We start from the raw sequence: 12,768 nt of genomic DNA, 5'->3' as shown, positions 1-12,768 counted from the left end.
AAAATAATGATAATGTTTCTTCCTAGCTCTGACAGCCCAGAATAAAGCTCCCAGACACAGTAGATGCTTAATGTATGTACTAATTTGACTGTCTTAACTATCATGTTTATAAAATATGATTACATGAAAATACAGACGAATCAGTATCCAATTTGCAAATAAGAATATGCTAATCAGATTTTATTATAATTTTATTACACCTTATACTTTTTCCAAAAAAAATAATGAAATGCCTTTGAAATGACAGGACACAAATGAGCTAATTAAGAGGAAAGCAGGTAGACTCTAGCTGCTGACACTGATTGGAACTGAAGGAGAAGGATAAGTCAGTTCTCCTTTCTCTGCTTTTCCCTTTGGTCTCCTCCATTCTTACTCGCCACCCTATGGCTGTCTGACTGTCAGCCGGGAGTGAGGAAGGTTGTAGAATGTAGGAGCCATCACCAGGTAAAAGAGCTGGAGAAGAATTAGGATGAGAAAGTAAAGAAGGTTAAAATGGTTGATGTACTCTCTATACAAGAATGAATATAGATTTTTAAAACTCATTGAAATCACCATAAGAAAAGGACTTAGGCAGAAAGCAGAAAAATGGAGGGAATGAACCAGTTTGGGATACAATACAAATATACATGGAAATGTCATAATGAAGCTCCTTGTATAGATATCTTAAATAAAGTGTCTTTTTTCAAAAATGGATGACAGGAAGGTAACCTAGGTCTTGTCTGTGGGTGGGTACCAGTATGGGGGAATATAAGGAAAGGATGTGTATTGTGGAAATATTATATATTCATGCATGAAAATAGAAAAATAAGACCTGTTGAAACTATTCTAAGAATGGGGGGAGGGTTAAAGAAGAATGATGGAAGGGGTGAATTTAACAAGATATATTTCAAGAACTTTTGTAAATGTCACAGTGTACTTCCAGTACAATAATATGATCATAAATATAAATTTTTAAAAAGGTGAGGCTGGGAAACTTACTAGACATTTCCATGCCTCTTTAACCTGCACAGAAGCAGTGACAGGGATTTTTGATCTCCTGGACTAATTCCACATGACTGAAAGTCTGCAAGTTACAAACCCAAGACTTCATGAGAATAAAATATGAAACTCCAATCATTACAAGTAACGTTACATACTGTTTCATTTGCATGATCATTAATCACAGATATTTGTGTGTGATTTGACAGACCACAATTCTTTCAGAGAAGGATTAGCAAAATATTGAGGGTTCTAGTAACCCAAAGAAAGCTACGTGTTTCAAGAATTTAAAAAAAACTGTTGTATAAAATGGAAGTCAATATATCAAATATATTCTCCAGAGGTAAGATAAGACTTAGTGGGCAGAAATTATGAGAAGGCAGACTTTGGTTCAGATTTTAACATATGAGTTAAAATTTTCTAGTAATTAATTAAATGTCCTACCACTGTGTTAAACTTTCCCTGGAGGTGTTCAGAGATCCAATACCCAGTTAAAAAGGAAATCACAAAAAAATCTTCTTACATTTATATGAGACTTAATTAGTACATCTTCCAACTTTAGTTTCTCTTAGTTTTTTATTCTTTCCTTTTCTTAAATGTTGAAATGCATGGAGATGTCTCATACATGGTATCACTAATGAAAACTTCTTAAGATAATGAAGAAGAGAAATTTCTTAAAGAAATGTCACTACTTCTATATGGAGAATTTCATTCACAGCCCTCGTGAAAAGTTGTGACATCAAATACATACATTTTCAGAACCTCTCTTTTCAATGTGAGTGCCGAATTTAAGGAAAGAAGGGATTACTAAAGGAAACACCCCATGCCTGGGGCATACATATCCATCCTCATTGTTCTGCACTATTTTTGATTCTTCCAATTTACATGTAAGTGCACTTTAATAAATAGTTTGAAGAAAATTTTGGATTATAAGTTTTTTCCAGTATCAAATAATAAAAGCTGTGCTAAGAAGTGGAAATAGACTATGAAAATATTTCTAAAGTTTAATGAATGGTGAAAAACTAGCATAGGAATGAACTCATTTCTTAGGTATTATACATATCATTTTTTTCTTTAAAGGATTCAAGCTGTTTGTTATTAGATGTAATTTTTTTTCCTGTTTTCTCAGATGTTATTTCCCTGACATGCTTACTTCCTATGATGCCTGCTTACAATTCACTTTTTAAAGCTTGGATACAATTTTAATTAAATCATGAGATTTTTGTAATTAAAGTGGATGAGTAACATTGAGTCAGTCCCTCTTCCTTTTAAGCAATCATTCCTAAATAAATATACTTTTCACTTTTCAAAGAAAGGACACTACTTCTTCCCCTACTCCCAAAGCATGTATTATCCTTAACATAGCTTCACTCTGATCTGATTGTGTCAGAAGAATGATAATCAGCAGAGAAAACTGAAGAATGTCTGTGACTTGCAACTGCAACAAGCCAGCTGGCACATTTCCTATCATCTTTATTTTGACATTTTGTTCCTCCCTTAATTTCAGGCAATCCAGGTACCTTGCATTGACTGTGTTCATAGAGACAAGAAATGGAGAGGGCACCAGATGTGAAAATAACATTTGCAAATAACTATTCATGATTAAGTAGATTCTTCAGTAAAATGACTTTCTAGTGATTATCCAAAATAAATATAATTGTGAAAAATCAATTGTATGCATTTAAGACTATGATGTTTTGGAATTTCTGGACCTAAAGTATCTGACAAAGGATTGTTTTGGAAACAGAAAATTAAAATAAATTTTAATAAAAATCATAGTGGGGTATGTCTATTGAGAAATGTGAAAGAACAGAGAGGCCATTAATATTTGAACATCTACACTTAGAGTGTCAGACTCAGTGTAGATTATTTCATTCAGTCTTACCAATTACACTTGGAGATAAACATTATTATCCCCATTCATTCATTAGAAGAAAATGAAGTCTCTTAAAGCTAAAAATAGTATCACAGTCACCTATCTAGTAAGTTACATTTGTCAACATTCAAACCAAGGATCCCCAATTCCAAGGTTTGTTCAGGGGCTATAGTGTCACTCCGTCAGGCAGGCATCAAATAGGCTTGGGAAAGAGTCCCAGTAGCTGGAACTGCAGGGTGCGTCTCAGCCTTAATTTGGGAAACACTACATAGTCCCACTTACCACATGGAGCTATTATGAGATATGAGCACAAAAATAGCCTGGAAGTCATTTTAAAGTTTTACACTTGATGGAAGTACAATGTCAACCCAAGGACTCACTTTGAGGATTCCAACAGTGCCTACTTGAACACTATAGGAATATGTCATCAACTATATGACTTGGCAGACATAGATGTATCTTTTGTGTCAGTCATAGGAGGGAGGCAGGCATGATAGGTTGAAATCAAGAGTTGAAGAGATCTAGCTTGAAGACACATGACATAAAGCCGGATCCATATACCCTTTTGGCAGCTTAACCCAGTACTCACTCTGCAAACAGTCAGCATTGAGGAGGTCCTGACACTTTTCGTGGCACTTCACTCCACACTCCAAACACTTCATGCCTTGCCGTGCAATGCCCCACAGGAGCCCCTCACACTCGTAACAGTAGGTGGGTGTCGTAGCTGTCCAGACTTCAAAATTGTGTGGGGTAGTGGAAGAGATGGGGTAGATCAATGCCTGCAAGGTCTTCTTGAATACATGCATTTTCTGTGAAGATGAGAGAAGTTACCAATGCAAATCAAGTTAGTGAATTTGAAGAATTTTAACATTTTTCTCCAATAGTGTTATTTTTGAGACAGCCCCATGATTAGTGATCTAAGTAATGATATTAACCACAATTTCTGTGCTTACTTATTCTTCTCCCAGTGTCCTGAGAACCAATTCAGTTATTTGAACCCCAAAGTTCCCTAATCTTCCAGTCTGGACTGGGCTCCACTGTCATACAGCTTCTTCCATAGCAATCTATGTTCTAATTACTTGACAATGTCCTGCTCTACTACAAATTCTGTGAGAGTTAGGATGGCAAACATTTTACTTACTGCCATATCAATGCTCAAAGCTTAGTCTAGCTCCTGGCTTGAGAAAGGTATTCAAGAAATGTTAATTCAAAACATTAATTTAGATTACCATCCTTAGCCTTAGCTCTTAGTAAAAGTGTGAAATATATAGAAAGCATTCTTCATGCTGACCTTAATCCTCTAGAACCATTCCCACTCCTTTCCTGTTTCCTCCATTATCTCTTCCCTGAGGGCTGCTTTCCCTGACACTCCACCCTTCTCCAGTCCCTAAGGATGTTTCTTTTCTAATTCATTCTGCAGGGAATTGCTTTTAGTACCCCATTACTTACAAAGGATGTTGTCACCTAACTCTTAAGAAAGTACTTGTAGTAGAGAAGATCTTCCATGGCAATCTATATCTTAAAAGGATAGCCTTTTTAATAGCACAAGGAAGGAGTATCTAATGATAAGTTATTGATGGATTATAAAAATCAGTGAACAATTAGCCAGTAGCCCTGTATTCTCTAGGATAGGCCCAATCACACAATAGTTTAAATCATCTTTGTCTTCTTAGTGCTTAAATATTATTTACCATTGCTTCTGGAATGACTGTCTACTGCAGAATGAATAGATATGTACATAAATCTTGTAGAATCTATCTGATAAGGAATGCGAGAAGGGGAAGCATTTAAATTTTGCACCAATAATCCTTAAATATCATTTCAGAATACCTTCCTAACAGGTGGAAGAGACCAACTTTTCATTGTTTTCAATTTCCTAGAATGGTAGAAGAGCTGCATTCCTTCATTGGTGCATTTCCCTCAATCTGTGTTTTCCCAGAATACATTTGGTAGTGGTGTTGGCAGGTATCCTACCAGGGAGTTGAGCTTTGGTAATTTTTTTTCTAACTTTAAATGGCCAGGTCCATCCTTATTACTGCTGGGCAATCCAAAGCACTTTAAACATCAAGCGACTCTACAGAGTAGCAATATAGTTTATTGTGGGATTTAAAGTTAATACAGATAAGTGAATCCATCACTTTTCAATAAAATAGTCGGATCCAAGTAAATCTCTTGGCTTCATTTCACAATGAAGTTGTCATACAAAGAACTATTGAGAATTAAGAGCATGCATTATTCAATTTTGCCTCCCCTTGACTGCCTATGAGAGTGAGTGTCTTCAATATCATTAAAGTGAGTTGGGTGAATTGTTGACTTAACAGATCTTTTACCAACTGCTCACAGAGTCTCCTATTGTATGTGTGCTCTGAGGGTCTAGGGTGTGTGTGTATGTGCATGCACTTAAAATATCATTGTGGCCTAGCTGAAATCTAAGAAAGAAAGAAATTATCAGGCAATTGTTTATCTTAGTAGGAAAAAGAATAGTAATTCTAATTCAATGGAGTTCTGGTTGGGACTTAATGATCTGTTACTAAACTCAAGAAAAGTAAGGAATTTTTATGAATTTCAAAAGTGGAGTTGGTCAAGGGTTGTTTTTGAACATGAACTTATTCACATACCTCAAATTTAATAAATGATTACTATATTTCACCTAATCCTGTATGCCCATTTTCTTTTTACTGAATTCATAGTTCTATATGTCTTTAGGTTACAGTAGAAATAGTAAATAACACTTGCTGAAAAGTACACATGCTAAAGGAAAAGAAAATGGCAGCCCCTAATAGATGAGAAAGTTTCATTAAAATATTTTGTTTGCTCTGGTTTTGTTAAAATCAGGATCCATATTAAGCAAAGGGAACATGAAGCTAATTAAAAAAAAAGAAACATGGAAATTTAATAGCATATTGAAAATCAACTGGATGAGAAAAACATCAGATAATTCCTTAAACTGTGTGTATATTCCAAGTCCCAAGGAAATGATAGTATGAGTGTTTTTCATTTTAGACTTTGGGATATGGGACTTTGTTTATCAAAGCTGAAAATTATTTCAAGATTAATGGCCTTTGAAAACATTCCTTACTCTAGCAAAGTTTAAGATAAAATGATGATCAGTTTAGAGACAGAGACACTTAATAGCCAAGGAAAATATATAAAACAATCTATTTAATTGAAAAATAAGAACACATTTAAGGTATATACTTCATTGGATGGAATTTTTAAGATCTCAGAAAAATACTACATCTTGGGGAAAGAAGATGCTTTCTCAGCAGCAAAACTAGACTAGTTCAATAAAGATTATAAAAAGGACAGAGAACATAGGAATTTTGTAGAATAAAGCCAAGAGTTAGATCAAGAAGAATTAAATAAAAGCACTGCAGAGAAAAGAATGGGTCCATGGAAAAATGAAAGTCTATGGCTCATTATCAGGAATGGGAGATTTTTTCTGAACTTTAATGTAGCATTCAGAGTAGGTAGATAGAAATTTGCTATAGGTAATAGGGTACTAGTTAAAGGGGAAGAATAAGATTGGGTATGTGTCAAGAGAGGGTCTCTGGCCAAGGTAAACAACTTGGAACCAGATAGTCAGCCCTAAGTTCTCCAACCGTGGATTAAAAGTCCAGAAAAAAATTGTGTCTGTACTTTTTCTTTGTCATAAACTCCTGATCAAGGTAGTGAAACAATGTTTTGCTTGGCTGTAGGTATTATAAATAATCTAGAGATGACTTAAAGCATATGGGGTTTTTTACAGAGGCTATATGCATATGCTATGCATCTGGATTTTGGTATGGGGTATTGAAACCAATCCCTCATGGGATGACTGCATATGGAGGGGATAGTGGCAAAAGTAAGCAGAGCCCTAACTACTATAAGTAGAACTCAGGACAGAGAGATTAGGCAATATGAGTGACTTGTAGCTAATCTAGTCTTAAATGTATTCAAACTTTTAAAGTCTTTGAAGACAAACATATATTATTTTCTAAAAGATGTGCTTTCTAATTATAATAAAGGACATTCTTAGTGAGCAAATGATTTATTAAATAGAAATAAAAATTAAATTTATGCAATTTAATTTTTTAAAGCCAGGCATGGTTTGATGTTCTTTCAGTATTTTTGACACATATAAGCAGGATGTAAAAGTTTGCAATTAAGAAAATTAGCAATGGCAATATTATTTTTACATTTCTTAACTGATTCCAACAAGGCAATTTTTAATGTATACAGACAGTGTTTTAAGTTGTTGAAACGAGAGTAAAGAAAGTTCCACTTTCTGACAAGACTTTGTAGCCAAGTACAACCTATAACACACAAAGGGGGAGGGTGCTCAATGTCCTACACAAATATTTGGTTAAAAATTTCTTCTGCAAGAAATAATTTAAGATAAGCTGCACTAGTATCTCACTTTTTGAAGAATTAGGACACTGGAAGTAAATAAATTGTCAATTCTATTGTACCTATTTGAGGAAACTAAAATCCGCCTGAGAAATAAAGTAATCAGACTTCCAGCCAAAAGCAATGACTAGTGTTTTTGAAATTGCTATTCTGATCTATAACTGTTAGTGATTATATCAGAAGCAAAGCTTGTCTATCTGCATTCTTCATATTCTTTTTCTCTTTTTATTCTACTATGATACCTGGAGACCAAATTGATTTTCCCTCATGGGATCATGTAAATCAAGTACTTTCAATACCCCACAAAAGTCATATTTTGATAAAATTTTTTAAATATATAACTCTCATTTTTAGAATTTTTGAATATTTGGATGGACTTGGTGAAAACATTTTAGGAAAGAAATATATTTTCTGCCCTGCAGTGATACATTTTACTATTTCTGAACAAGAGCATTAGAGAGCTTTGTGGTCAAACAGTAGATACAATGTGAATTTTGAAATTTGTTTTAAATATGAAGAACAATATTAGGTTAACTTTCTAAGTATAAAAACAAACATACTTTCAGTGCCAATAATTATCATGTAAGATTGACTCCAGAAGCTAAACAATTACTCAGGTAAAAGTTTTTGTAGTAGAAAGTACATACAAAAACCTTTAAGCTCTATTCCTATCAATGAAAGATTGTAACTAATTTTATTTTACTTATATTGTTGAAAGTGTACTAAATATCACTTTCCTTAGAAATTTATGGGGAGAGTTCAAAGAAAGAGGGCAAAACAATGATAAAGTAACTGACTCAGCCAATGAAATATAGCACAATACAGGATATGCTTTCTTATAACAGGGAACATGATCTGAAAAGAAATTTGTGTAAACATCAGCCATTTTAATGTGAAAAATCTAATTTTTGTATTTTGTGCACAAAACAAATTTTTGTAAGTTTTCTGGTAGAGGCCATGAAAAAAGCAGGAACAATGGGTAGGATGCAGCAAATGAGTAACAATCGTCCTTCATAAAGATAGTACATTCTATTATCCTTTTGTATAAGAGAGCACAGCCCATGATAGAACCATGGGAAATTGTGTGGTGACAAACAGTTAATTCTAAAAATAACGCATTTACTATTAATTTACCACAAGTCAAAAATGGATACATGGCTATATAAACACTATTATTTATTCTCTTCATTTACAGTGTAAATATTTTTTGTGTACAGTAAGAACAATTAAAAATAAAAAATCCTATAGATTCAACTCTGTAAGTTAGAAAATCAGTTTCAATGTGAATACAAGGAGAGTACAGAATGAATTTTAGCAGAACAAGCGCAGAAATAAATTAAATGGAAGATGAAGAAACAATTTGAGTCAACAAAGTCAATTCTGATTCTGCGGAAGAAAAACTATAAACCAATATTAATAGTGTTAAATGGCACAAGTTTTTATAAGTCAATTTGAGGCTACTAAATTCAATAGTTAAGAAAAAGAGGACTGGGGTCATAGTTAAGAGCTTGCCAAGTATGCATCATACACCAGAACCCCAGTACTGCAAAAATAAAAAAAAATTGAGAGAGAAAAGGAGAAAAGACAACTTTCTGAAGGAAATATAAATAAATATACGTGGTCAAAATGGAGTCTAGAACGTTTGAAGAACATTCTGCCTTCATAACATTAAATAAGTTTATTCAGTAGTCAAATAACCACCCTTAAAATATACACCATATCCAGATGGTTTTAGAGGCAAATTCTGCCCATACTTCAAGGTGCAGCAATTTACTTATGCAAACCATCTCAGAGAAGCTCAAAAAAGGAAAGCTTCCCAGCATTTTTTTTGTATGTGTGTGAAGCTAGTTTAATAGTGATGCCAAAATGGTTCAAGAATACAACAAGCCACAGGCTATTTTTACTGATGAATATAGATGCAAATATTTATATAATTAGTAAATGTATGAGAAAATCAAGACCAGGTGAGATCCCATGGCCTCAGAGCTAATAAATAGTGGAGCTAGACCAACATGAGCTCCATGACTGTGTCATGAAGGAGAAAAATATTAGGACCAATAGCAATATTTGTAAACAAGACATAATCTTTAAATAAGGCATCATTCCTGCTGGTTTCTGTGTCAGCAATGTCTGGAAAGGTATCTAAGCCCCAACCACACAGGAAACAGGCAGACATCCATGCTCATGGAGGCATTGCTAGCTGACATCTGTCTTCAGATAATAGCACTCTTTACTTCCTTGAAAGAGATGACTGAGCTTTTTACCATATATTTCCTTAATTAGAACTGAAGTGCCATTATTTGATATTTCCCACATGGCCAAGCCATTTTCCTTCATGGAAAGACAAAAATTTCATGCTTCCATATCTAGGAAGACTGTCAGCAACAAAGTGTGGAAATTGTTCACTTCAGCATTCATGTTAGTTGCCCATGTAATGACTGAACACGACAGCATGTCAAGAATGACATTTAATATGCCTGCTGTACCGATGTCATATTTCATTTACTTTTTGAAACATGGGCTCCAGGGAAATGGGCTTTGTGAATTTGAGGGGGAGTTAAAGCACTTAATTCATCTGTCCAACATGCAAGAAAAGTCCTCTACTTAGGCCTTCTAAAACTTAAAAAGTAAAGTGATGTTTTTAAGTTGCTGAATGGTAGATCAATAGCTAATTTACCCAGAAAGTGAGAATCTGGTCCCTGTTCAGGGCCTCAGAAAATGCACTAGAATTCCACTATGTTCTATCACTTTCCTTTTCATAGGAATGAGAATTCACAGTTCAAATCAAGTGTTACCTTTAAAGAAAAAGTACAGAAGTTTATCAATAAAATACTTCAATTTTGCTTATTTCTTCAAATTTTGGGGATTCAACAAGTAAGATGGGGTGTTCTCATATACCAGAGGATGTCAGTCAACATTGATTTGTATCTAAACTATTCTCAAAATGTTACCTAGTAGCATAAATCTACTAGACAGGAATAAGACCCCAGGAATGCAGTCAGGGTTGTTTGTTTTTTAATTCTTTTTTTTTAGTGGGACTAGAATTTGAACTCAGGGCTTTGCACTTGCAAAGAAGGCACTCTACTAGTTGAGCCACACCTCCAGTCCATTTTGCTTTGGTTATATTCAAGATGGAGTCTCATGAACTTTCGCCCAGATTGTACTCAAACTGTGATCCTCCTGATCTCAGCCTCCATGTAGCCCAGGTCTCAGGCCTGAGCCACTGGCATGTACTTCAGTTATTTTTTTTTAAATCCTGTGGTACAACAGAAAATGTATTAACTTGCTATAGCCCCTCAATGTTCAAATGGACATGCTCAATCAGTATGAATGAATTCTCCATCCTTTCGCACTGCTGAATGGTATGTGTGCATTTGGATTGGGGAAGCTTGTTACTAGGAAAGCTTGACTTTTGGATGAAAGATGACAATGAGGAACACAGAGGTAAATATTCATCATTAAATGTCATGTATACAAAGTTAAAATAAGAGATTCAATATTTGCAGAACTTGTATTCTATGTAGATGACAAAGTTGCCCAAATTGGGATAGGTACTACATATTAGTTCCTATAAGGAAGGACACAGACAAATTTTCTCAGTAAATTCCCATCTGAGTGTGCAGTATGGAGTGACCACAGCACAGCATCCAAGGCACAAACACTACGAGTTTTGTTTTGTTTTTTTTTTAATCCCTTTTGTACAAGCTGTACCTGAAACCAATTAAGCCAGAATTGCTGGGAGACCCAGGTATCGATATGTTTTAAAGCTCCCTCAGGTGTTCTAATGGGCCAAGTTTAAGAATTGCTGGCCTGAATATTTGCAGCCTACTTGTATTTTCTAATCAGTATGGTTCTTTTATTCAACAAGAATTTACAAAGCATCTATCTCATGCCTGACAGTATACTAATGGGGATGAAACCTCTTAACAAGAATACCAAACAAGATAGAGTACTACCCTCAAAAATATCAGAGTCTAAATGGTAAGGTTTATGCAAAATAATCACAGAAATTATAATAACAAAAGTAATAAGAGCTCATATGTATCATTTATTATGTCCTATGCTGTGTCTCTCCCTTAATCCTCTCAGTTCTTTTTATTACCCCACTTTATAGGTGAGGGAACCCAGATTCAGAGAACTTGTAGAATGTGAAGGATACAACAGTGCTAATTAAGTAGCACAGATGGGACTCGCACCTAGCAGCCTTCACTCCTAACCAAATTACACTAAAGAGAACATGATTAAATGCTATAAAAGCCCAGAGGAGGAAACTAATAATTCAATCAGACAAGGAGGATAATGTTTGGGAAAAACCTCATAAAAGAGGTGAAACTTAAGCTTAGAAGTGAAATATTAGAATTTTTCTATGAGGAGAATAACAGGCCAACTAAGTTAGGTCAGAATAACATTTATAAAGGTAAGAAGGTGCGTGCATATGTAAAGAATGGAGGATAAGTGGTATGACAGTGAAACTGAGGTTCTAGGGAAGTTTTATTGGGGCCAGGATTTCCCCATGCTCCAAGTTAGTCATGGAACATTGCAAAAAATATTACAAATGAGTAGCTGAAGAAGAATGGTTTTGTTCCTGTGACTCTGATCAATATATGATTAGTAATTGATACTGCACCTACCAGTTCCTCATTGTTTAGTGATGTTCTTATCACCATAGCCAGAGACAGACCAGATTTCCGGGCAGCTAGGGTCTGAAGTAAACAAAATTATGGTTTATTAATACATGGGGGAGTTGTAAAGTACACATTGCTCATTAGAACATGAAAATAAAAGAATATTGGCTATCACTGTTCATGTTTCAGTCAACAGGAACCTGCCATTTTCAATCTCAGTGCATCTGGAATGTGAAGTTATACAATATTGAAACTGGAGAAAATCCTGCCGATCATTAGACCCAACCCCTAGTGTTTTACAGGTGATGAAACTGAGGCCCCAAAAGGTATATGACCAGTCCAAGGATTCCCCAGCTAGCAAGAGGCTTCTGGAACCTATTCTTCCCCAAGGTACTCATAGTCACATCCCTTCAGGAACTCTATCTGTGAGGTTGAGCCTCCTTCACTTGCATCGTGGCCCTGAATCACAACTAATGCTCACTGGATCTTGAGTAGTTCAGTGCCCTTTAGAACCTTCCCCCATATTTAGCCAGGATATATTCTTCTAGTTGCCCATTTTATCTACTGAGAATCATTATAGCTAGATAAATTTTTCCTGCTTAATGCTGAAAACATAAGTGATAAGGATGAAGTCCTTTTAGTTTTCAAACCAGTGAAATAGAACAATTTCATCTGCTTCCTACCCAAAAACATTTGTGATATAATAAACTCAGCAATGCTATAAAGAAATTTGGAAATTAGAAGTGCCAGCTAGGAACATTAAATTTGCTATCCCATCGAAGGGAAGCCAAGTGGAATAATGCTGGTTATCCCTAGAGACCCACCTGGTCATAAATATATCTCCTTGGGATTATGAAGCCATACATTCAGATAAAGTTTTGCATACATCCAAGGAAAGAA

At 34.9% G+C, this 12,768-nt stretch overlaps 1 protein-coding gene across 1 annotated transcript in view; it reads right to left on the bottom strand.

The window, feature by feature from the left end:
* Unc13c (unc-13 homolog C) overlaps window positions 1-12,768 on the bottom strand; it is a 541,194-nt gene that overhangs the window by 354,748 nt on the left and 173,678 nt on the right. The window contains exons 6-7 of the mRNA XM_074065986.1: window positions 11,875-11,946; window positions 3,444-3,663 (exon numbers count right to left, since the gene is read on the bottom strand). Coding sequence (XP_073922087.1) covers window positions 3,444-3,663; window positions 11,875-11,946 — 292 coding nt within the window. The remainder of the gene's footprint in view (window positions 1-3,443; window positions 3,664-11,874; window positions 11,947-12,768) is intronic.

Source organism: Castor canadensis, chromosome 2 (assembly GCF_047511655.1).
Source record: "Castor canadensis chromosome 2, mCasCan1.hap1v2, whole genome shotgun sequence".
In the NCBI taxonomy this organism is placed as follows: domain Eukaryota; kingdom Metazoa; phylum Chordata; class Mammalia; order Rodentia; family Castoridae; genus Castor; species Castor canadensis.
This window is presented reverse-complemented; position numbering and strand designations above follow the sequence as displayed.